Source organism: Grampus griseus (genome assembly GCF_964374135.1).
Source record: "Grampus griseus genome assembly, chromosome: 14".
NCBI classification, from domain to species: domain Eukaryota; kingdom Metazoa; phylum Chordata; class Mammalia; order Artiodactyla; family Delphinidae; genus Grampus; species Grampus griseus.
This window is the reverse complement of record NC_139008.1, coordinates 29,901,469-29,924,666: the sequence shown is the minus strand read 5'-3', so window position 1 is coordinate 29,924,666 and position 23,198 is coordinate 29,901,469. Positions and strand designations below refer to the sequence as shown.

Sequence of the window (23,198 nt, the reverse complement as noted above, 5' to 3'; positions counted from 1 at the left end):
TCCAGAGATTACTTCCAATTGGTTAAGATGTTTTCTTAGCTTATGTCTCAACATATTTTTGAATTTCACTAACAAACATATTAGTAACATCTACGTTCAAGTTTGCAGTTGGGCTTCTAACTTTCCCCTTGTGTTGTCCTTGGGTTTTTGTCTCCCATAAGATAACACTAACTTCATTAAAATGAGGTAGGAAGAGGAAGGTTTCCTTTTTATACTCTGGAACAGTTATAGTAAATTATTACAACTTGCCTATAAAACTGTGACTCTGATGTTTTATATTTAATTTTAAAGCCTTTTTATTTTAAAATAATTATAGAATTGCAGGTAGTTCAAAGATAGTACAGAGTGTCCTGTATTAGCTATACCAAAATTTCATCCCATTTCCCCCAATGGTTAAATCTTCCATAATTATAGTACAATATCAAAACCCAGACATTGACATTGGTAGAATGTGTGTGTGTATAGTTCTATGACATTTTGTCACAGGTGTGGATTCATGTAACCACTACCACCATCAAAATACAGAACTGTTCCATCACCACAAACATCTCCCTTTTCCACCCTGTTGTAGTCACACCCACTCCTCCTCCCAGTAGCTGCTACTACTAACTGTTCTTTTGCGAGGTTCATGAATAATTGCTCTGTTATCAGGGGGTCCACTGCCGTTGTTTGTTGCAGTCGCCAACTTCTGTGTCTATGTAGTGGGACTTCAGTGTCTATGTAGTGGGACTTCAGCTGTGGGAATCATGCACGACCTTGGTTTCAGGTGTGCCCAGGGGTTCCCAGACCTTGTAGGGCGTGTACATTCACACCCCTTAACAGCAAGTCTGTGGTTCTGAGTTTTCAGCAGCTGACTTCATAGCTGCCTGACCTCCCCGAGCTCTCGTCTCCTGTGCTGTATGTCACAGGGCTCACTGGACCTGGGGTGGAAGGTGGAGGTTGTGGCCCTCTTTTTCTCTTTCTTAATAAGTACTCCTTCACACATACTTTGCTTTGACTCTTAGCTCACTGTACAACAACTGAGTACCTGTCCTCTCGGCGGAAGCTAAGAGAAAAGAATTGGTTTTCCCTCTGGGATGGAAGGCAGAGGTCAACCTTCCGCCCCCAGGCAGGGGTCAGACTGCTTACCGCACTGTGGAGGAGGGTCCAGGGGCACGAAGCCCCGGGCACACAGGTGGATGTAGGCGGCCGCCAGGTTGCAGGCAGGTTGGCGCTCCTGGGTGCCACAGGTGTCCTGGACACATAGGCTGAGGAAGGGTGTGGGGTCCACCTGAAATCCAGCACCCATAGTCAGTGTCCTTGCCCACCACACCCTGGGGAGCAGCACAGAGGAGGGCTATAGGCTAGATCAGGGCAAGGGCCTTCTCTGTCCTGCAGTCCACCTGCTGAGTGGCCTCTGCAGCTGCACACTCACCACCCCGAAGCAGTTCCCCAGGCTGGAGCGGGGGTCCTGGAAGAAGGCCCGGCAGGTGAGGCTCTGTACCGGGCATGCCAGCCGAGTCTTCTCCATGGCCCTGCAGTCACCACCCACCTGGGGAGACGAACCCAAGACTCAGGCTCCTGCCTGGACCTCCTTTCTCCAGGCAGCTCCACTGGGGGCTGCAGCCCCAGGAGGGAACCACCACCCCCTCAGGTCCACGGCCAATCCACACAGAGGCTTCCCTCTCCGGGGCGCGCCCGGGTCACACCTGTTCCCCTCTCCATCCACAGCCACAGCGTCCTAGTGATGACGCCCGGCCCTGAGGGAGGGAGGGCTGGCTAGCCAGCTCACCTGCCAGGCGGGGGTGACCTCCTCCAGGCTGCTGGCCACCGTGCCGTCCGGCAGCATCAGCTCATTGCTTGCCTCGTTGTCGTTGGTGCCCAGAAGGCCAGCGGACAGGCCTGTGGGGCAGGAAAGGCTGTGAGAGCCTGCTGGCCAGGGTTGCCGGGGGGCATGGCCAGACCCTGCACCCTCCACGCCTGACCCCCCAACACCGGTCCTGGCTCTGAAACTTCACCAGAGGGAGAGGAGAAAAAGGACTGAGAAAAGCGTTTGTTCCCTCCCCCATCCACCAGCCCCATCCTGAGTGGTCGGGATGCAAGCTCTTTACAAGTGTTCCTGGGGCTGCCCAACCAGATCAAGGGGAGCGGCACGTCCCAGAGAAGGGGGCAGAACGTGGGCTCAGAGCTCTGGGCTCCAAGCCTGGCCCTGATGTTCGTGGCTGGAGGAGTGGGGGGGCCCGTAAATTAGCCTGAGTCATGTCACGTGTCCCAGGGGACAGCAGCGGGAGGATCACGTGAGAAGGAGCAGGCCGTGCGCACTACAGAGCCTGAAACGGGGCAGCGGCCAACCAGCGGGGCTGCAGCCAGAGTTGCGCTGCCGCTGGAGTAGGGGCTGTCCCAGCGCTGGACGTGATCAAAGCCGGGAGAGATGGCCTTTGACCCTCTTCCAGTTCTGAGCTGTTTGGGCTGTTCTGATACCCGCTCGGGTTGTCAGCCCCGAGGAGCAGCAGAGGCCCAAGAGTGTCCCCGGGCCTCCTGCCCACAGCCTCCCAAGGACTCGGAGTGCTGCCCACTGGGATCAGTCAATCTCAGCCCTGGAAGCTGACCGCACTGGCTCAGAGGCCGCCAGTGGGGGCCCAGACCCACCGTGCTGCCAGACGCTGAGAGTCAGGCTGCAGAGGCTGGCGTGGAGGTCACAGACCACAGAGACACCGTCCTCACTGGTCAGCTCGATCCTGGGGATGTTGTTCCTCCTGGTCTTGGCGGGAGGCAGATCCAGGTCCAGACAGCTCTCCCCAGGCAGGGAAGAGTTGTACAGCCTGTAGGTCTGTGGGCCAGACAGGGGCTGAGCAGGACAGGTGACAGTCTCCACAGGGCACAGGTGTGTGGACGTGACAGGAGGCAGGAAAGTGTCTGGGCGATGTGCCCCCCCCCCCCCCCGCTCTTGCAGGCTCACCTTCAGGCTGGGGTAGAGGATGAGGGTGGTGTGGTTCAACTCCACAGTCAGGGACGTGAGCCCCGAGCCCGCCCGGTTTAGCGTCAGCGAGAATGTGTCGTGAGCGAAGTCCTTGGCCAGCAGCAGGCTGCTGCAGCGGGCACTGATGCCCCACACCTGGCCGTCGAAGGTCACCACATGCCTGGTGCCGGCCACCACAGCGTGGTCTGCAGAGAAGAGGCCGGATGCAGGGGCAGTGGGGCCCGCTGTGCCCGGGACCTGAGCCCACGGGGCAGCCCAGCCTGTCCAGAGCCTGCTCCCTGGCCCATGTCCTCATGGGCAGCCCACGTGGGAAGTGGGGTCTGTCCCCAAGAACCTCTGGCTTCAAGATGACTTGAGCTCTAGGGGTCCCCTCAGGTGAATGAGGTGTGATGCACGCTCCAACACTGACGAACCTCAGAAACTTTACGCTGAGTGAAAAGCCCGTTATAAAAGGGCACGTGTTACGTGACTCCATTCATACGCGGTGTCCAGAACAGGCAAATCCACAGAGACAGAAAGGAGACTGGGGGTATAGCTGAGGGACGGGTACACAGAGCTAAGGGATGTAGGGTGTCTTTTTGGGGTGATGAAGGTTCTGTGATGGACGCACACTAGCCACTGAATCAGACACTTTAAATGGGCAACCTGCAGCCTCCCAAGGCACCAGAAATAAAACCAAAAATAAACAGATGGGACCGAACCAAGCTTACAAGCTTTTGCACAACAAAGGAAATCACAAACGAAAAGACAAGCTACAGAATGGGAGAAAATATTTGCAAACGATGAGACCAACTAGGGCTTAATTTCCAAAATATGCAAACAATTCATACAGCTCAATATTAAAAAAACAACCCAATCGAAAAATGGGCAGAAGACATAAATAAACATTTCTCTAAAGAAGACGTACAAATAGCCAATAGGCATGTGAAAAGATGCTCAACATCGCTAATTATTAGAGAAATGCAAATCAAAACTGCAGTGAGGTACCACTTCACACTGGTCAGAATGGCCATCATTAAATGTCTACAAATAACAAATGCTGGAGAGGATGTGGAGAAAAGGGAACCCTCCTACGCTGTTGGTGGGAATGTGAATTGGTACAGCCACTACAGAGAACAGTATGGAGCTTCCTTAAAAAACTAATGACAGAACTACCATATGACCCAGCAATCCCACTCCTGGGCATATATCCAGACAAAACTCTAAATCAAAAAGATACATGCACCGCTATGTTCACAGCAGCATTATTCGCAATAGCTAAGACATGGAAACAACCTAAATTGACTGATGAATGGATAAAGATGTGGTACACAATGGGATACTACTCAGCCATAAAAAAGAATGAAACGATGCCAGGTGCAGCAACATGGATGCAACTAGAGATTATCATATCACTTGTATGTGGAATCTAAAATATGACACAGGGACTTCCCTGGCAGTTCAGTGGTTAAGACTCTGCACTTCCAATGCAGGGAATGTGGGTTTGATCCCTGGTCAGGGAACTAAGATCGTACATGCCATGGGGCAACTAAGCCCATGCCCTGCAACTACTGAGCCCTTGCACCACAACTAGACAGCCTGTGTGCCGCAACTACTGAGCCCGTGTGCTCTGGAGCCCACGTGCCACAACTAGAGAGAAGCCTGTGCGCTGCAACGAAAGATCCTGCATGCCACAACTAAGACCCAATGAAGCCAAATAATAAATATTTTTGTAAAAAAGAAACAACAGAATGCCCCCACAAAAGTCAAATGTCTTCATTAAAAAAAAAAAAAAGTACGGCCAAAGGCTCCATCCAACAGGAGGGAGGTGCCGCGTGGGCCAGGCCCAGCCCGCTTCACGGTGGGCAGGAGGGGGCCCGAGAGAGGGTAGTTCGGACCCCCTGAGCCAGCGCTGCTGCGGAGCAGAGGCTTGCGTGGGGGTCGGGTAAGAGAAGCCCCACCCGTTGAACACACGCCCAGGCCAGGTACCCGGCAGCTGCTGGCCCGTGCCAGCCCATGATGGCCTCACGAGGAGGGCACTAGGAGCCCCTTGTCAGGTGTCAGAGCTGAAGGTCACAGGCCAGTCCCAGGTCGCACACATGGAACCCAAAGACCAGGCTGTTTCCAGTCGCCACGCTGCCTAGTGGACAAGTACCCCCAGACTGGGGGGGGCTCCCACCTGCCCAAGCCTCTGCGTTCCCACCTGTGAGATCACAAGACCTGATGCTTGCTACACCCCAGTCCTCGCCAAGCTTTCCCACTGACTTGAGACCCTGCCGGGCACCAAAGGCGCACGCTCGTTACCACACCGGTGAGCCACGTTGCCCCCTCCAGGTGACAGGAGAGGAGACTCACCAGAGCGCACTCAGGGCAGCGGATGCAAACTCCAGGGGCTCCAAGCCCCCAGGGCCCCCAGAGCTGCGTCTGGTCCCAGCACTGCCTGTGGCTCCGGGCCTTGCCTGACGGACAGTCTGGACTCAATTAGTGGCCTTGCAGCTGCAACTGGAGGTCTGCCTGGTGCTTCTCCTGCAGAGTCTGCCTGGAGGGAGCTGGCCCTGGCCCTCAGTCCCTCGCCACGCCTCTGCGCTGGGTTCCAGGCTCAGGCTTTTACTTTCTGGCCAAAAGCCTGGATCTGCAGCCCAACCCTCATCCTGTTTGACGTTGGGAAGCCCAGTAACCTCTGGAATCAGCCTGGGATCAGATGGGCCCAGCACTACAATGCTAAGGCTTCCCTGTACTACTAGGGGATGGTCCCACCGTCTATCTGGCCCTGCCAGGTCCTGCTGCCATGTTCCAAAGGGTAGAAGGGTCCCGGGGAGGAGGGCGGCGTAGGACTCACATCCAGAGGGGGCCCCCAGCAGACGGTGTTTGAGCCGGTGGTACTCGGCCAGCACGCTGGTCCCATACAGCTCTCGGAGTGGCCGCAGCAGCTTCTCCTCCACCAGGTGGCTGGTCACCCGGGCCACGTCCAGGGGCTCGTCCCCTGCAGGCAGCATCGGCAGTGTCACCACCACTGAGTGGTCCCTGGAGGGAGCACAGAGGAGCTGGGAGACCCCAGCACAAGTCGTGCCTGTTGGAGCCTTATTTTCTGCGGCCACAGGATGGCCATGTAAGGGTCCAGCGCAAGCTGACCTCCACGGAACGTCAGCCTCTTAGGCAGGGCACAGGCTTTGTTTGTGAGGTGGAGGCTGGGGGTAGAAATGACTGTCCTATTTTAAGGACGCAGGCATCTGATCTCCTGCCAGGGGCCTGAACGTATGTGCCTTGGCGGGGCCTCCGGCCTGTGTGGGGAAGGGGCTCCTCAGGCCTGTCCCTGAAGCTGGCTCTGCTGCTCCTTCAGGGCCAGTGACGCCTCCAAAACCTCCAAATTGCTCTACGGCCCAGGCCTCAGAAAGCTGCCTCAGTGGGGTGTCCTGATGGCGTCTCAAACTCAGCAGGTCGGAAAGAGCTCCGGACACCCACTCCCACCACAGCAGGCTGAGCGACAGCCCCAAAGACGCCCAAGTTCCTGGAACCTGTGACTGTGTTATCTTAGGAGGCCAAAGGGACTTTGCAGGTGTGACTACACTAAAGATTTTGAGACAGATTTCCAGGTGGCCAATGGAATCACAATGGACCTTATAAGAGAGGCAGGAGGGTCAGAGAGAAGATATAAGGACAATAGTCAGAGGGGAGAAGATGCTGCCCTGTTAGCTTTGAAGATGGAGGTGGGGGCCACGAGCCGAGGCAAGCAGGCAGCCTGCAGGGGCTGGGAAGGGAAGGGCTATCCCCTGAGCCTCTCGGAGGAACCTGCCATTCATTTTGAATTTCTGACCTCCAGAACTACACGAGAACACAGCTGTGTCGCTTAAGCCACTGAACTTGTGGTAATTTGCTGTGGTAGCCACAGGAAACCAACAGAGCTCCAAGCTGCTCCCTGCACACCAGTCATCCCCATTACTCCGTAGATGGACCCTCCATCCTTCCAGTCATCAAAGCCAAGACCCTGGGAGTCATCCCTGGCTCTTCTCTTTCACCACCTACATCCAATCTGTCAACCAATCCTACAGGCTTGTCCTTACAACACCCGGAACCTGACTGCCTCACAACCCCTCCGCGGCTGCCACTGCTTGGCGCAGCTACTCTCCCATCTCGCCTGGACCATTCTAAACTGGGCTCCCTGCTTCTATCCCCCTCCCTGCCCCCAGTCTTTATTCTCAACACTGGGGCCAGAGGAATCTTTTTAGATGAAAGGTAGATCATGTCCTTCCTCAGCTCAAAATCTCCTGTGTGTTCCCATTTCAGAGTAAGAGACAAAGGCCCCAGGCTGCCCGGAACACGTTACCCACCCACCCACCACTCCGCAACTCCTCCACTCCAGCCCCCTGGCTTCCTTCAGATTCCTCAAGCAGGAAGTACACTCCCACCCCTGGGCCTTTGCACCAGCTGTGCCCTCCGCCTGGAACGCTCTTCCCATGATGTGCACCCGGCTCACTCCCTCACCCTTCAAGCCCTTGCTCAAATGCTACCTTCTCACTGAAGCCAACCACAGCCTCACTCTTTATAATGCCCCCATCGGGGACTTCTCTGGCGGTCCAGTGGTTAAGACTCTGCGCTTCCACTGCAGGGGGCACGGGTTGGATTCCTAGTTGGGAAACTAAGATCCCACGTGCCCCCCAGCCAAAATAAACAAAAAGATTTAAAAAATAAAAATAAAATGCCCCCATCAACCCACATGTCCTGCCTTTTTTTTTTCTGTAGCACTTGGTACCTAACATACTAGCTCAGAGGTCAGTAGACTGTGGTCCGTGGCCGAATCCAACCTGTGCCCTTTGGAATGGCCTGCAAGCTAAGAACGGCTTTTACTGTTTAAAGGATTCTTAACAAAAACAAAAAACGAAGGCTACGTGAGAGACCATCGGGCTACAAAGCCTGAACACATCACTCTCAGGCCCTTTATAGGAAGGCCTGCCGCCCCTGAGGGTAGATAACCTGGTCGTTGTGTTCAGTGACCGTCTCCCTGCTCAGCCATGGCCCTCGTGAGGGCCAGGATCTATCCCACTCGCCGCTGTGTCTGCAAACCTAAAACAGCGCCTGCTCAAAGACAGTGCTCATAAAATATCCGCGGAATGAAGAATAAGCCTCAGTTTCCTTATCTGTAAAATGGGCTGAAAATGTCTCTATGGAAGGGCTGTCAGGGGAGCAGATGAGACGGAGGGTGTGCCTGGCGTGGGGCAGGACCGCAGAGGGGACAAGTTACCTGGCTGAGAAGCTGTACAGGTCCAGCAAGGGTTTGCAGAGCCGCCTCAGTGCCTGTGAGAACACAGCTTCAGCCCAAGACAGCATCTGGTGGGTGGCCTGGAGCAGGTGCGGGCAGTGAGAGCCGTCAGGGCCATCCCTGCCCGCAGGGCCGCCGCCCTCCCCCTCGCCCCACCTCACCAGCTCCAGGGCGCCCCTCGTGGCCTCCAGCACCGCCGCGATGGGCCCGGACCCCCAGGTCCCCGGCGTCCCGGACACCCAGGCCTGCAGCCGCTGCACGGCCTCCTCGGCCCGCTCCTGCCACACCTTGTCCAGGGGCTGCACTGTCACCTCCAAGTAGGCATCCTTCAGCGTGGCCAGGGGCCCTGCAAAGGCAGCCACCACCCACCGTGAGGCCTCCCGGTCCTGGTGGCAGGTGAGATGCCGCTACCCGCATCCCAGGCCCACAAAGGAAAACCAGCCCCCCGACAACCCGGGCCTCCAGGAAGGAAATAGGACCTGTGACCTGGAATGAGGTGGTGGCACTAGAGACTGGAAAAGTTAGCCCGGCAGGCCTGAGACTGCCCAACTGCAAGGCCTGTTCACAGGGTCAGCCCTGGCTGGATTCTGGGGGGTTCCCACCATTCTCAGACCTGATAAGAGGGCCTCACTGTGCCTGGATTGCACGAACAATGTGGTTTACATTGAACACCCCCTTTCCTTCTGCGAGTCTGGAATGTTGGTCTGTGCCAGGCAGAGGCTCATACGTGACCAGCCCCCAGTGAGAAGCCTGGGCGCAGGGTCTCTAACGAGCTCCCCTGGCAGACAGCGTTTGACACATGTTGTCACAATTCAAAGCTGGGGGAGTGGAGGGCGTCCTGTGTGCCCCACTGGGAGAGGAGTCTGGAAGCTCGTGCTTGGTCTCCCTAGAACCTCCCCTGCACCTGTCCCTCCGCCACCTGGCTCTGTATCCTGTCCTTGTAGCAAATCATAGCCGTGGGTGCAACTATGTCCTGAGAGCTGTGAGTCCTAGTGAATCACGAGGCTGGGGGTGGCCCTGGGATTCTGACAAAGGGACACAAGCAGGGGTGAGAGTACATTTAATAGCCTGTCTGGCCCGAGCACTGGCCAGTCAGAGGGACGGCCGCCCTGGTGCTGGGCAGGGTCCTGGGGCTCCCTGCTGGGCCAGCTGTCAGCCCTGGTGCTCCTGGGAGAGGCTGGGGGGGTCCCAGCACCGCCAGGAGGGCGCTCGGGACAGCAGCCTTCACGACCCGCACGGTCTCACTTGTGCTTATCACAGAACCAGAAATAGGCCCTAGAATCTACGGCAGTGGACCTAATAGAAGTAAAGCTATATGCCCAAAAGAAATCAGGCGGGGACTGAAGAAACTTGGGCAGCAGTTCCAGAAGAGGTAAGGCAGCAGGCATGAGGGATATGAGCTTGGAGACTGACAAGAATGGACACTGTTCCAAAAGTCTGAAGGCTCTAGATCCATGAGAAATAAGGCAGAGGGTCTAAAGGAAGTTGGGCTGCAGGCCTGCCAGAAATCAGGTGGCCTTTCTGGTTGAACCAGTAGCCCAGGCCGAGTGTGAGGGGCCTGGGGTCGGGGGCCCTGGGATCAGGTGTGGATCTGGGTGCACGGTCACGCCCTGACTCCTGCACTCACGTTCCAGCTCATCCCGCAGCTGCTCCAGCCCTGCCTGCAGCCTCTCCAGGTAGAGCGGCACGCGGTGTGTCAGCCCCTGCCTGGCCCGGCTCTGGTCCCACAGCGCAGCCACGGCCCGGCCGCTCTCCCGCACGGCCCCCAGCCCCGCCTGGCACAGCTGCAGAAGGGGGCCTGCCACGCCATCCAGGGCACCCGCCGGCTGCACCTGGGCAGGGTAACGGGGGCACAGAAAGCTCCAGCAGACCCTCATGTCCATGAGGGAGGCCCGGGACGAGCCAGAGGGGTGACCTCCCACAGCCTCACGCTCCCTCCCGTTCTCCAAGGGTGCCCCCGACAGCACAGTGCACTCTACCCACCAGGCGCTGGAACCTTCTCACGTAGGCGTCCAAGCCACGGATCTTCTCCTCCAGCCGGGCTTGCACCTGGGACCCAAGAGCAGCCACCCTGGACTGCGGACACAGAGGGACAGGCTGGGCCTCACGGGAACAAAGTGGACAGAATGCTCGGTGCCGGCAGCAACGCCCAAGGACGTGCTGGCCACGCTACGGGCTGTCTGCCTCTGGTTTCCTTGGTACTCCTGGACTTAGGGATCCTGGTCCTGTGGCCTCTGCCTGGGCAGGGTGGGGGTGGGGGGTAGGAACAACACCCCTCCCCCCAGCCCTTGGCCCTCTCACCTCCACGTGGCCCAGCAGGGTCCCCTGGCAGCCGTGTGCAGCCAAGCAGAGGCTCTGGTTGGCAGCCTGCAGGGTCAGGCGTCCCAGGGGCCGGATGGGCTGCCCGCTGTCCTGGAGCAGGGCCTCCACCTCCGCAGTCCGCCTGTGGGCACATGCCCGCAGCACCACACTCTCCTCTTGGCTCCCTGGGGCCAGGAAGGGACCCGCCGTTGTACCCAGGACTCGTCCCTCTGCCTCCCAGCTGCCCACTCCTCCCGCTCTCCACAGCCTTCTGTAGCTCCCCACTGCCCACAGGCAGAGTCTCAAAGGCCCAAGGATTTGAGGGCCTTGAACTGAGCTGCCTAAATCAACCTCCAAACCCCTGAGGCCTGGTTTCTGCCCCATCCCCCAGCCCACACCCACCTCTGGTCCAGACTTACCCAGCCTCTCCTGGCACCACAGGTGACCACAGGAAGCTCATCATCACCTCCAAGCTGGGGGTACCACCAAGTCCTACCAGGGTTTCCTCTGACTTCGAGCTCTCAGCACCCCAATCTCTGTCCACTCTTGGGCCAAGCTGGGGCCTTGGCCAGGCCGCTGAGCCACACCAGTACCTCCACTCACCTTCCTTGTGGGCCACCGAGGCCTGGAAGCAGTTCGGGGCCCGGGACACCAACAGCCTCACTTTCTCGTCCCCGTCGTCCACATTTCCCTCCAGCTGGACCATGCTTCGAGAAGCTGAGGTGGAGACCCGACCCAGCAGGCCAAACTGCTGAGCCTTGGGGCCGCGGAGCTGGGAGGCAAAGGGCAGAGGCCTGAGTGCAGCCTGGCCTCTGGCCTCTGTTGGCCCCAGGCCCAGGGAGAGGTGGCTGAGGAGGGTGAGGTTGAACCTGCAGGGAAAAGGCAATGCCCACCCGCCTCCACATCTTCAGGGGCACTGGGTCCCCCCACTTTACACCCCTGCCACAGGGCTCAGAATCCTACCAACTGCAGAAAATGCTTATTAAAATCCACATCCAGGGACCTAACCAAGCGCAGCGCACAGCATCCAAGTAGCTTAAAAATTCCTGCTGCCGAGGCCTCACCCCAGAGATTCGGACTTAACTGATTGGGGGAGGGGCTGGGCACTGGCATTTTTACGTTCCCAGTGCCCAGGTGTCTCCCCCTGCAGGCCAGGTTTTCCATGTTTGCATGAGAACCACTGCAAATGTCTCCACAAGTTCAAGGAAGACATTGTGGGTAGCACCTAGCATAAAGGCCGGCACTGAGCAGTTCATCCCAGCCCTTGCAGCCACCAGCCCTGAGGGAAGGGGACACAAGACAGGGGGGTTTCGAATGGGGTGGGGCAAAGGCAGGAAAAGCCTCAGAGGCCTTAAGAGAAGGAACCCTAGGGAGACCTTGCAGGGGGGAGGCCAATGGGCTGATTAAGAAGCCATTGTAGGGGAGGGGAGCCACCTCTGGCCTGAATTCAGCTGCTCTGTATTCTAGTCCAGATATTGCAGCTAACAAGCTGTGCAGCCTTGAGTAAGTGTGTTACCCTCTCTGGGCCTCAGGTTCAAAATCTATAAGATCAGATATAGAATGGTGGTTCTCAAAATTTATCAGGAATCTGTGTGTGTGTGTGTGTGTGTGTGTGTGTGTGTGTGTGTGTGTGTGTGTGTGTGTGTGTGTGTGTGTGTGTGTGTGTAGGAGGTGTGTTATGGGCTTATATTCCTCAAAAAGATCTGTTGAAGTTCTAACCCTTGGTACCTGTAAATGTGACGTTATTTGGAAATAGGTTCTTTGTAGATGAAATAAAATTACGATGACGTCATACTGGATTAGGGTAAGCCCTAAATCCAATAACTGGTGTCCTTATAAGAAGGCCACGTGAAGACAGAGACAGAGATTGGAATAATGCAGTCACAGCCAAGGAACGCCTGGATTGCTGGCAGCCCCCAGAAGCTGGAAGAGGTGAGGAAGGACTCTTTCCTGGAGCTTCTGGAGGGAGCATAGCCCTGCTGACACCTTGATTTTAGATTTCTAACCTCCAGAACTGTGAAAAAAGACATTTCTGTCGTGCTAAACCACTGAGTTGGGGCCAATTTGTTACAGCAGCCCTAGGAATCCAATTCAGGGTGCTCACTGAACATGCAGCTTCCTAAGTGGGTGGGAGGGGTGGAGCCCAGGAATCCTTAGGGGATTTCACAGTGCATGAGGTGAGCCTGAGGGGGGGGTCCTGCAGACCACAGCTGAGGTGTCCGTCCTAGTCACTGTCACTGAGTGGCGAGCGCCCCAGCAGCCGGGGTGAGTGCCTGACCTCCCGAATCTGTCCCTCTTCTCCACCGGGTTGGTGTAGAGACCAAACAAGGCTGTGAAAGGCCTCTCTCCACACCACGGACCCCAAAATGGGGCAAGCAGAGAGGGGGTGGGCAAGGGAGAAGCGGTTAGAACCAGCTGCGCACATGCTCGGGATGGAAGCAGGAGGACCAGCCACTCCCTGGCCGCCCACCGCGGGCTGGGCCCCACGGGGCTCACTCCCAGTCCTCCGATTCTGGGGAAGTGAGCCTTGGGGCACCCGGATTACAGGTGCGGGAGTGGCTGGGGGCCTGGCTGGCAAAACAGGGAAACGAGAGCCAGCCTTGGCGAAACTCAGAAAGGAAAACTCTTTTGAAACTGCCACCGCTCCTGGGCTCGGAAACAGGAGCTGAGTGAGCTCCAGACACAGAAATGCCTCATCCGGCGTTGGATGCTGGAAGGAAAATTCCATCTCATGAGCACCTACTGTGTGCAGGTGCTGTGCAAACTCTGTTTCTTTTCCTCCCAACAATTCTGCAAAGGACATGGGATTTGTTCCCATTTGACAGAGAAGACTGAGGCTTGAAGAGGGAAAGTCACAAGGTCAAGGTCACCCAGCCAGGGAGACACAGAGATGGGTGGATGACAGCACTTATGGAGCCCCTCCTGTATGCCCGTGCTGTGTGGGTGGAGGGGAGGGGTGCCCAGAACCCCACTGACCACCCTGTGAAATATACCTGATCCCCACTTACAGATGAGGAAATGGGGCTCAAAGAGGTCCCTTCCCAATAGCCCTTGGCCAGATGGGAGCAGAGCAGGTATTGAACCCAGCTCTGCCCCCTTCTACCTCCCTGGGCTGCTGGGAGGTGGAAGGGGTAGGAGAAGACTCGGCCAATAATAGCTAATAATAATAGCAGCTAATACTTACTTAGTGGCTGCTTTGTATCAGGCACTATTCTAAGCAATCTATACAAATTAACATACTTAATCCCTGCAATATTAATGCCATGGGAGGTAGGGTAGGTGCAATGATTATCCGCCACTTTACAGGCGAAGGAACTGAGGCACAGAGAGGCAAAGTACGTTGCTAGCCAGGAAGAGGTTGGGCTGGGATTCAAACCCTGGGAGTCCAGCCACTGCCTCTCGGTTATAGGAAGGGCTGATGTTGGGGCAGCAGAGGAGCTGCTCAGGGCGGGGGGCCAGCCACAGGGGGTCCCACCTACAGTTAAGCTCAGGTCCCCACTAGGGTGCCAGTCTGCAGTTCTAATACTGGCCACTAGATGGCAGAGCCACCCAGGCAGTGGTGGTCCACTGGGCAGAGAGAGACAGAGGGACATCAGAGTATCCTGCCTATGGGGTGGGCAGCCCCGACCCAGCCACCTTACCTCTAGCTCCCCGGAGAAGTCAGGCATCCAGGGCCTGCTGTGGTTGCGGAGGGTCAGGCTGAGGTGCAGGCTGTGGTCTGGGTCTGGAGCGAGGCCCAGCTGGCATTTGGAGTGTAGCAGAAGCCCACCGCTGCCCAAGGTGTGCTCCCCGGAGACCGAGAGGGCCTGGAACGAAAGGGTGGGGTGTCAGTGGTCAGGGAGGTGCAGGAGCACAGCTTCCTCTCCCTATGCCCTGGTCCAGGCTACTATCCCTCATGCCAGGACTGTCACAATAGCCTATCAGGTCTCCCAGCCTCCATTCCTGCCCCAGCCCACAGCCCCTCCTCCACTTGGCAGCCAGGCTAAGTTTTAAAAAAATGCAAATCAGACACTGTCCCCCCGGCTCAAAGCCTCTGCCTTCCCATTGCGCTTAGAGGAGAAGCCGGTCTCCTTGGCGGGTCCTACGGGTCTGCGTTATCTTCCTAACCTCGCCCTCTCGCTCTCTAAGGGCCACCCTGTGTTCCTCAAACACTCGAAGCATGCTCCTGCCACAGGGCCTTTGCACTGGCTGTTCCCGCTGCAGTTTGCATTCGTCAGCAAGGCCCCCTGCAGTCCCCTGTCCACTCTCCCTGCTTCATTCCTTCACAGCATTCACCACACCTGACTGCATATCGTGCATCTTGTCTGTTTTTTCTTCTTCTACCCACTGGACTGTGAGCTTCAGGAGGGCAGGCACCTCGTCTGTCCCTTTCACCGTCCTTGCCCCTGCACCTAGAACAGAGCCTGGCAGAGGTAAGACTTACAAATGCTTTCTGAATGGATGAACAGATTGGGGGTTGGCAAACTATGGCTCATGGGCCGAATCTGGCTCACTGCCTGTCCTTGTAGATAGATTTTTATTGGGAGTGGCCATACCCATTCATTTACATGTCATCTGTGGTGGCTTTCATGACACGATGCCAGAGTTGCAACAGAGACCATATGGTCTGCAAGACTTAAAATACTTACCATCTGGCTCTTTACAGAAAACGTTTGACCCCTGGGATGTGGGGAATGGGAGGATGGAGGGATGAATGGATGGAGGGATGGGAGGGAGGATGGGAGGGTGGGTAGATGGATGGATGGATGTTTGGATGGTTGAGACGATGGGTGGGTGGGTGGGCGGAAGGAAGGGTGGAAAGAATGCAGGAAAGACCAATCAACCAGCTAACAAACTCGGGGGAATGTTGGGGGGATAGGGGTCCCAAAACCTCCCCCTAACAATAATGACGAAAGCAGCAGCTTTTGTTTATGCGTTGAGCACTCTCCCAGTGTCACATCTTAAATTTCACAATCACCCTACATGCTGGAACCAACTGCATCTTCCATCCTTCAGATGAAGCACTGGATGTTCAGAGAGGAGAGAGCCCTGCCCAGGGTCGCCCAGTGGCATGTGCAGAGCTGTGATGACGGCATCCAGCTCCCTCACTCACACCCCTGACCTGGGCGGGCACCCTCCTCTCTCCTCACCACCAGAGTCCCTGGGCCTTTCCCTGGGACAGACTCACCCTGGGCAGGTGGCAGAGCCCCAGATGCAGGGAATGGCGCAGCCAGTGGGCATAGTCAGTCTCCACGACTCCCTGGAAACTCTGCGTGGTGCAGGAGGCCGTGAGGACGCGCTCCAGTGTGGCCTCTGCACGGATCTTGTCCGGGCGGGACGGCTGGTGCCTCTGGAAGGAGAAGGCACCGTGGGATGGGGGTTCGTCCCAGAAGAGAGAGTGCCCATGGCCAGCGGCAGTCAGGAGACCCTCACAAGAGGAGGGAGATGCCAGAAATGCCACCATCAGAGCCCTGGTCAGCCCCACAGCAGCCGTTTACACTCTGAGCAGGACTTCTGTTGGGAGACTGAGGGGGACTGGGCCTAAGGAGACCCAGAAGGGGCAAGGGGACTTCCAGGGCTAGCTGTCCCTGTCTCTCCATAGCCCATCAGGAGCCCCAGGCAGGTGGTGCTGCTGGAGAGACCTTGACCCTGACACCTCTGGAAACCTGACCTCCCGACCTCCCCCCACCCCTCCCCAGAAGCCCACTGGCATCACCAGCTCCTTCCCCGTCTGCTCCCCAAGTGCTTGCCTCATGCTGGGCACCTTGCTTTCCTTACCTCTCAGAGCTCTCACTACACTCGTCAGGAAAGATTACTGCACCCATTTCACAGATGAGAAAACCAAGGTTCACAGTGGAGAAATGAGTTGCCCGGGATCCACAGCACAACTAGCACTTACACCCAGGACCCTAGGGCCCCAGAGCCGGGCACTTCCTGAAGCAGGTGGGGACCCCCAACCCCCCAGGCCTCACCTCATACGTCAGGTTCTGCTGCACCCGGCGTCCGTCCCAGGACAGATCGAGCCACTCGCTGAACACAGCTGGGGTCTGTGTTAAGGCCCCACAGGCCCTGAGGGCGCCCAGGCCCCAGGTGTCCTGGAGCTGAAGAGGATGGAGGACGTGACTGGGGGGAGGGGGGGCAACACAGGGCTCAGAGAAAGGCCTGTGCCTGATGAGCAGGGCAGCCAGTGCCTACCTGCCCCGGGGAGGTGGCCACGCAACCATCCCAGGAGGTGCTGTGCGCCAAGGACCTGTCGGCCCAGGTGAGCTGCAAAGTCGCAGGCTGCCCTCCATTCCAGGCAAGCTGTACCTGCAAGGAGGTGGGGCCCGTGGCGGGCGGAGGAGAGAGGTGGGGAGTGGAGACGGTGCCTCCTCTTGCGTTCGTGTTCGTAAGAGCTTAGAGCCACGCTCAGGCTGGGAGGCCAGAGGCGTTCAGATGGAAAACTCCTCATTCTCAACACCCAGACTCATCATTCCCAAAGACAGAATGAAATCTGAGTCCCTCACTGGGGTTCGTGGGGCTGCTGTGGACTGACTCACATCACCCCACAAGTTCATATGTTGAAGCCCTAATCCCCAATGTGACAGCATCAGGAGGTGGGGCCGTTGGGAGGTGATTAGGGTTAGATGAGGTTTGGGGCGGGGGGGGGGGTCATGATGGAATGAGTGTCTTTGTAAGAAGGACCCCAGAGAGCTCTCTCCCCGACACGTGAGGACACAGTGAGATGGCTGCAGGCCAGGAAGAGAGCTCTCACCAGAACCTGACAGTGCTGGCACCTTGATCTTGGGCTTCTAGCCTCCAGAAGCGTGAGAAATAAATGTCTGTGGTTCAAGCCACACAGCCTGGACTATTTTGCTATGGCAGCCCGAGCCAAGAGAGGGGCCCTGCGGGCTGCCCCTCCCCTGACCTCATCTCCCCTCTCGCCTGCCCCATCGCTTCCCTGGTCCTGGTCTTAATTGCCTCTGGCTCTCAAGCACCCAGCCCGTTCCCACCTCGGGGCCTTTTCGCTTGCTGTTCCTCCTGCCTGGACTGCGCTGTTTCTCCAGCTTGTCACAGGCAGCTCCTCCCCATCCGCGGGTCCTCAGCTGACAAACCACCTCCTCCAGGAAGCCCTCGCTGTCCACCCCATCTAAAGCAGCCCCCCACACTCCAATGTTTCTCTCTCTTAGCACCCTCCTTACTTTCTTTATGGTGCTTACCACAACTCTTAATTTCTTTATTCATTCATTTGCTTGAGTTTTGGTCTTTTTGCCTGTTTTGCCTGGCACACACTGGCCTACTGTCTTCCATTTCACAGAAGAAAAAAACTGAGGCTTAGGGAGGTGCTGTGAGCTGCCCAAGGCCTCCCAGTCAGATGCAGAGTCCAGCTGCCCTGCTCAAACCCCTGCAGTGACTGACTGAACAAACGGACACTTCAGTGATGAACTGGACATGCTTGTAACTGTTTCTCCCACTAAAATGTGAGCTTTATCAATGCAGGGACTGTGTCTGCACCTCAACACTGCCTGGCACACAGTAGGTGCTTAATAAGGTACCGATGAAGGAATGAAGGAATGAATGAAGGTCCCTTTGGGGTTCCAAGCTTCAGGAATCTGTGATTCCAGAGATGTCCTTGTCTCTGATGAACAAATGGGATCCTCCTCCCCCACATGTGGTCCCAGATGCCCCACCCGTGGGCTCAGCCACGCAGCTCACCAACCCCCAAGACCCCTCCACCCAGGGCCCCTCAGATGCTCCCTGCTCACCTGCCGGCTCTGCCTGCCACCCCTGCTCTCAGCAAGGCCACTGGCTTCGGCCCGCCACCAGGAGAGGCTGAAGGGGTGAGCCAGGGCCAGGTGGGCGGCCAGCTTGCCCTTTCCCAGACGAAGAGAGGAGGACAGCACCACCTGGGGAGGGGACAGGCTGAGGGGGAGGGCTCCCCCAGAGAGGCCAACCCCCTCCCCACCACCCAGTGCAGGCAACCTTCTTCATCAAGGTCATGGGAGTGAGGGCTGCTGGCCCAGCACTGTGGGAGGCCCTCCAAGAGCTTCAGCCCATTTTGCAGAGGAGTAAGTTGAGGCACGGAGAGAAGCAGATGGGGACAAGCATATGACAAAGATGGGACTGGGAGTGACACATTGTGGTGGCTGGAGGCATTTCATGGGTTCAAATCCCAGCCCTGCCTTCCAGTAGCTCCGTGACTCTGGGCAAGACCTCATGCCTCTCTGAGCTTCAATTTCATCTTCTAGAAATGGGGCTGATGTACCTGGCACACAAGAGGCCTGCAGTATGCGTCAGCCACTGGTCTTCCTGTCCCAGGTGGTGCTGGGACCCAGGTTTCCTCCTCCCACCCAGTGCCCTTCCGATGGTCCCTTGGGGACTGGGGCCCAGCCCTGTTGGCCCTGTAAGGCTCCTCGGGCAGGGCAGCGCCCCAAGTGCCCCACTCAGGCCACAGGGTGGGCTTCCCAGGTATCCTTCCAGCCCCAACGCCTACCTGGTTTTTGCCATCCCAGCCCACGACCAGGTCATCCTGGTGGCTGCGTCGCGAATGCTCAGAGGCAAGGCGGAGGCTGCAGTGCCGAGGCAGGGGGAGCGGCAGCGGGTGGGTGAGCTCCACTGGAGGCAGGGACACGGGGAGGGGCGGGAACATGAGCTGAGGACATCGGCTCGAGGCCGAGAGGGTATAGGGGGCCACTTTGGGGCCACACGCTCAGGTAATCTGCACAAAATTCAGAAGCTACACCCTCACTTGGTCCCCATACCACTCAGTATAGTCCCTCAGTGTCCCCATGAGAACCCCAAATCTCTACTCCTGCAACGAGGCTTTGTACCTCCTCCATCAAGAGGTGGAATTTGTTTCCCTGGCCCTTGAACCTGGGTTGGCCTTGTGATTTGCTTGTAGAATTTGGTGAAGTTGACACTGGCAAACCCAGCCTAGGCCTAAAGCGTCCTCAGCTCCCACTGGCTCTCTGGGATCCCTGCCCAGCCACTGTGAGAACAAACCCAGGCTGGCCTGCTGGACAGTGGCACCACACAGAGGAGAACCTGAATGTTTCGGTCGAGGCTGTCCCAGACCAGCTGACAGGCAGCCAGCCCCCGAACACGTTAGAAAGCCCAGCAAAGATCAGCAGCACCACCTACCCAACTTGGGGCTGACTTTGATGCGTGAGTAAGACCAGAAGAGCTGCCCAGCTGACCCACAGGCCCATGAGCAGTGATAAATGCTTATTACTATAAGTCACTGAGTTTGGGGTCATTTGTTACACAGCAATAGCTGACTGATACAGTCTCCTTCTTGTATCACTCTCAGGTCCCTCACACTCATGGTTGCCCAGGACTCTTTGAATGTCCCACACCTACCTGGCCACACTCACCTGCGCTATGAACTCATTCCACCTTGGGGTGTGACACAGGTGGTACCTTCATAGCTGAGGCCTCACAGAAGACAGTCTCCTTGCCCTAGATTTTCTTCCTTCATCCCTTAAGGCTGAGTCCAGCTGCCCTGACCTCCTGCACCACTTGATCCCATCCTGTGAGGCCACCAACTGGTCCTGCCTTCCTAGACCCCCAGAGCAGGAGTCCACCAAGACCCCATTGCAGACAACAGCCACCGTGCTGCCCTCTGAGCCCTCTGGAAGGGGTGCTGCCTGTCCCCACACAGACTCTGGGGAGCTGTGCCCAGAGACGGTGGCACCACCTGGTTCTCAAGGCATCATCTGGTCACCAGTCCAGGGAGCACTGACCACATTTGCATGCCACATGCAGAGCCACACCCCTCATTCCCTCCACCCCTGACCTGCTGGCTCCTATGCTCTGTGAGCACCTGGCAGGGTCCACGGACTGCTCCGCCCACCCACGGGCCCCCGAGCACGCACACGCTCACACATGCACACGAGGGCATCACACATGCACACAAGGGCACACACACACCGCCCTGGCATGCTGAGGGTCTTCTCATTTCCTCTGCCTTGCAGGGCACATGTGTGGCAACCGTGATCATGGGGAACTCCACTGGGCCACTCAGCAAGCCGTCCCCCGGGGCCGGGGTCTGCACCGTGTCTCCCGCCTGGCAGGCCAGCAGGTCGGGCTCTGCTCTGTGTAAGGGGCTCCTCAAACACTAACTGACAGTCTGTGTGCACAGACCCTTGGGGACAGGGTTGTTTCCTGGAGGGCCGCAGGGGTCACGGGTGCCACCATTGGGGCTGCACTCACCTCCCCTGCCAACCTTCAGTCTGTCGGCCTCCGCTCTGAAGCCTCTCGGGGATGCTCAGAGTTGGCACACCTTCCACGCCCTGGCCCTACCCTCCTGTCTTAACACACTCAGGTAAAACCCCGACTCCTTGTCCGGGCCTGGGATCCTGTGTGACCTGGCTCCCCTGACCTCTCCCACCTCATCTCCCCCTGCTCCTCCCTTCAGTCCACTCCAGCCACACTGGCCTTCTGCTGTTGCTCCAGCCACAAAGCTTGTTCCCACCCCAGGGCCTTTGCACCTGCTGTTCCTTCTGCCTGCAATGATCTCCCCAGAGCTTCACCTTCTTGTCACTCGGGGCTCAGCTTAAACATCACCTCCTGAGACAGCCCTTCCCCGACCACCCCACCTGGAGGAGCTCCAGGCCCCCAAAGCAAGCCCTGCTTGTTTTCTCAGCCCTTCTCTCTAGGAGACACCCTGACGTTATCTTGTTCAGTATGTGTCCCTGCTCACAGCCTGCCTCCCTGAAGGCGGGGACCTGGGCCATCTTATTTCCCAGTGGATCCCCAGCACCTGGAACAGCACCTGGGATAAGCAGGTGCTCAATGATGGTGCTCTGAGTGACTGGGTGAATGGGCCACCCCTGCTGCAGCCACTGGGAGACTCACCCTGCAGGCTGAGGGTCCCGGTGGGCTTGAGGAAGGGCCCGGAGAGGCTCCCGTTGATGGCCATCTCCTGGCCATCCCAGAGCACCATGTGGTGCAGGACACGGGTGCCACGGGCTCGCTCGTATGAGGTCTGCAGGACCAGCTCCCCAGGAAGGGTGTGGAGCTGGAAGAGAAAGATGGAGCTGGGTCACAGGGGAACCCGGCCCATGTTCCCGCTGAGGGTAGGAAAGGAGAGAAGCTTTCAGAAGAGGAAACACAAGAAACAAAGTTCTAACAGTTTACTGGGCTGGGCAGATAATGTAAGGGAGGGGAGTGAGGGGGTGCAAGGGGTGTGACATAGGAGACCGACGCCCCCTGTAAAGAGGACAGCCGCCTCTCAGCTCCACTTCCAAGTTGTGTGGCCTTGGGCCAGTTTCCCAACCTCTCTGGGCCTCATTTCCTTGTGTATAAAATGGGGTAAGAATAACAGTGCCAACTTCGGTGATATAATGGGTGTGATGTGCTCAGCCCAGGGCTGGACCCATGGACAATGCCATGTGGGGCTGCTGCAGTTGGTAGTAGGATTTCTCAAACATTTAGTGAGCACGTATTATGTCCTTGACCCAGTGCTGGGGGTTGGGGTACAAAGATAAACAAGACTGGCCCTGGCCCTTCAGGGCCTCCAGGCTGGTGGGGAGACAGTCACAGAGACAGAAAATGGTGGGACAAGGTGACAAGAGTAGCCACGAAAGATATTAGAGGGACAAAGAAACACAAAGAAAATAAGTGGACAAAGCAGGGAAGGGCATTCTAGGCAGAAGGAACAGCCTGTGCAAAGGCTCAGCAAGGAGCACTCTCCCTGCTGGTGGGTGCCACAGGTGGAGGGTGGAGGGGACTTTTGGTGGGACGAGGGAAACTGACTCTTAAATGTCTCTAAAGCCCATCACTACTGCCCCCACCTCGGTCCAAGACATCATCATTCTGGCCCTGCCCACTGGCTTCTTCACTGTTGTCTCTGCTGTCCCCTGTAGGTCCCTCCCCACACAGCAGCCAGAGGAATCTGAAAGCACCCCTTGGATAGTGTCCTCAAAAGGCGTCCAATTTCAGAGAGAATAAAATCCAAACTCCTCCCTGTGGCCTGACATGCCCTGCATGATTGGATTCCCACTACTGCCCACCATTTCCCCCTCACTTACTCTGCTCCAGCCCAGTGGCCATTCCTCAAATATGCCAAATTCATTCCTGCCCAGGCCCTTTGCACGTCTTGTTCCCTCTGCCTGGAATGCTCTTTCACTAGATTTTCTTTTCTCTTTTCTTCTTTTTTTAACATCTTTATTGGAGTATAATTGCTTTACAATGGTGTGTTAGTTTCTGCTGTATAACAAAGTGAATCAGCTATATGCATACATATATCCCCATATCCCCTCCCTCTTGCTTCTGCCTCCCTCCCTCCCTCTCCCACCCCTCTAGGTGGTCACAAAGCACCGAGCTGATCTCCCTGTGCTATGCGGCTGCTTCCCACTGGCTATCTATTTTACATTTGGTAGTGTATATATGTCAATGCTACTCTCTCACTTCGTCCCAGCTTCCCCCCGTCTCACTTAGCCCTCCCAGTGTCCTCAAGTCTATTCTCTACATCTGCGTCTTTATTCCTGTCCTGCCCCTAGGTTCATCAGTACCATTTTTTTTTTTTAGATTCCATATATATGTGTTAGCATATGGTATTTGTTTTCCTCTTTCTGACTTACTTCACTCTGTATGACAGACTCTAGGTCCATCTACCTCACTACAGATAACTCAGTTTCTTTTTATGGCTGAGTAATATTCCATTGTATATACGTGCCACATCTTCTTTATCCATTCATCTGTCGATGGACACTTAGGTTGCTTCCATGTCCTGGCTATTGT

The 23,198-nt window shown here is 56.8% G+C and overlaps 1 protein-coding gene across 1 annotated transcript in view; it reads right to left on the bottom strand.

The window, feature by feature from the left end:
- Positions 1-355: 355 nt before the first annotated feature.
- LOC309832696 (uncharacterized protein) overlaps positions 356-23,198 on the bottom strand; it is a gene marked incomplete at its 5' end in the record, with an annotated part of 144,772 nt that continues 121,929 nt past the window's right edge. The window contains 20 exons of the mRNA XM_082670680.1: positions 356-1,045; positions 1,129-1,270; positions 1,415-1,531; positions 1,772-1,881; positions 2,629-2,809; positions 2,939-3,144; positions 5,778-5,962; positions 8,178-8,275; positions 8,357-8,541; positions 9,823-10,027; positions 10,179-10,271; positions 10,497-10,681; positions 11,100-11,268; positions 14,138-14,302; positions 15,664-15,825; positions 16,448-16,576; positions 16,671-16,784; positions 18,221-18,361; positions 18,949-19,070; positions 21,312-21,474. Coding sequence (XP_082526806.1) covers positions 978-1,045; positions 1,129-1,270; positions 1,415-1,531; positions 1,772-1,881; positions 2,629-2,809; positions 2,939-3,144; positions 5,778-5,962; positions 8,178-8,275; positions 8,357-8,541; positions 9,823-10,027; positions 10,179-10,271; positions 10,497-10,681; positions 11,100-11,268; positions 14,138-14,302; positions 15,664-15,825; positions 16,448-16,576; positions 16,671-16,784; positions 18,221-18,361; positions 18,949-19,070; positions 21,312-21,474 — 2,940 coding nt within the window. The 3' untranslated portion in view covers positions 356-977. The remainder of the gene's footprint in view (positions 1,046-1,128; positions 1,271-1,414; positions 1,532-1,771; positions 1,882-2,628; positions 2,810-2,938; positions 3,145-5,777; positions 5,963-8,177; positions 8,276-8,356; positions 8,542-9,822; positions 10,028-10,178; positions 10,272-10,496; positions 10,682-11,099; positions 11,269-14,137; positions 14,303-15,663; positions 15,826-16,447; positions 16,577-16,670; positions 16,785-18,220; positions 18,362-18,948; positions 19,071-21,311; positions 21,475-23,198) is intronic.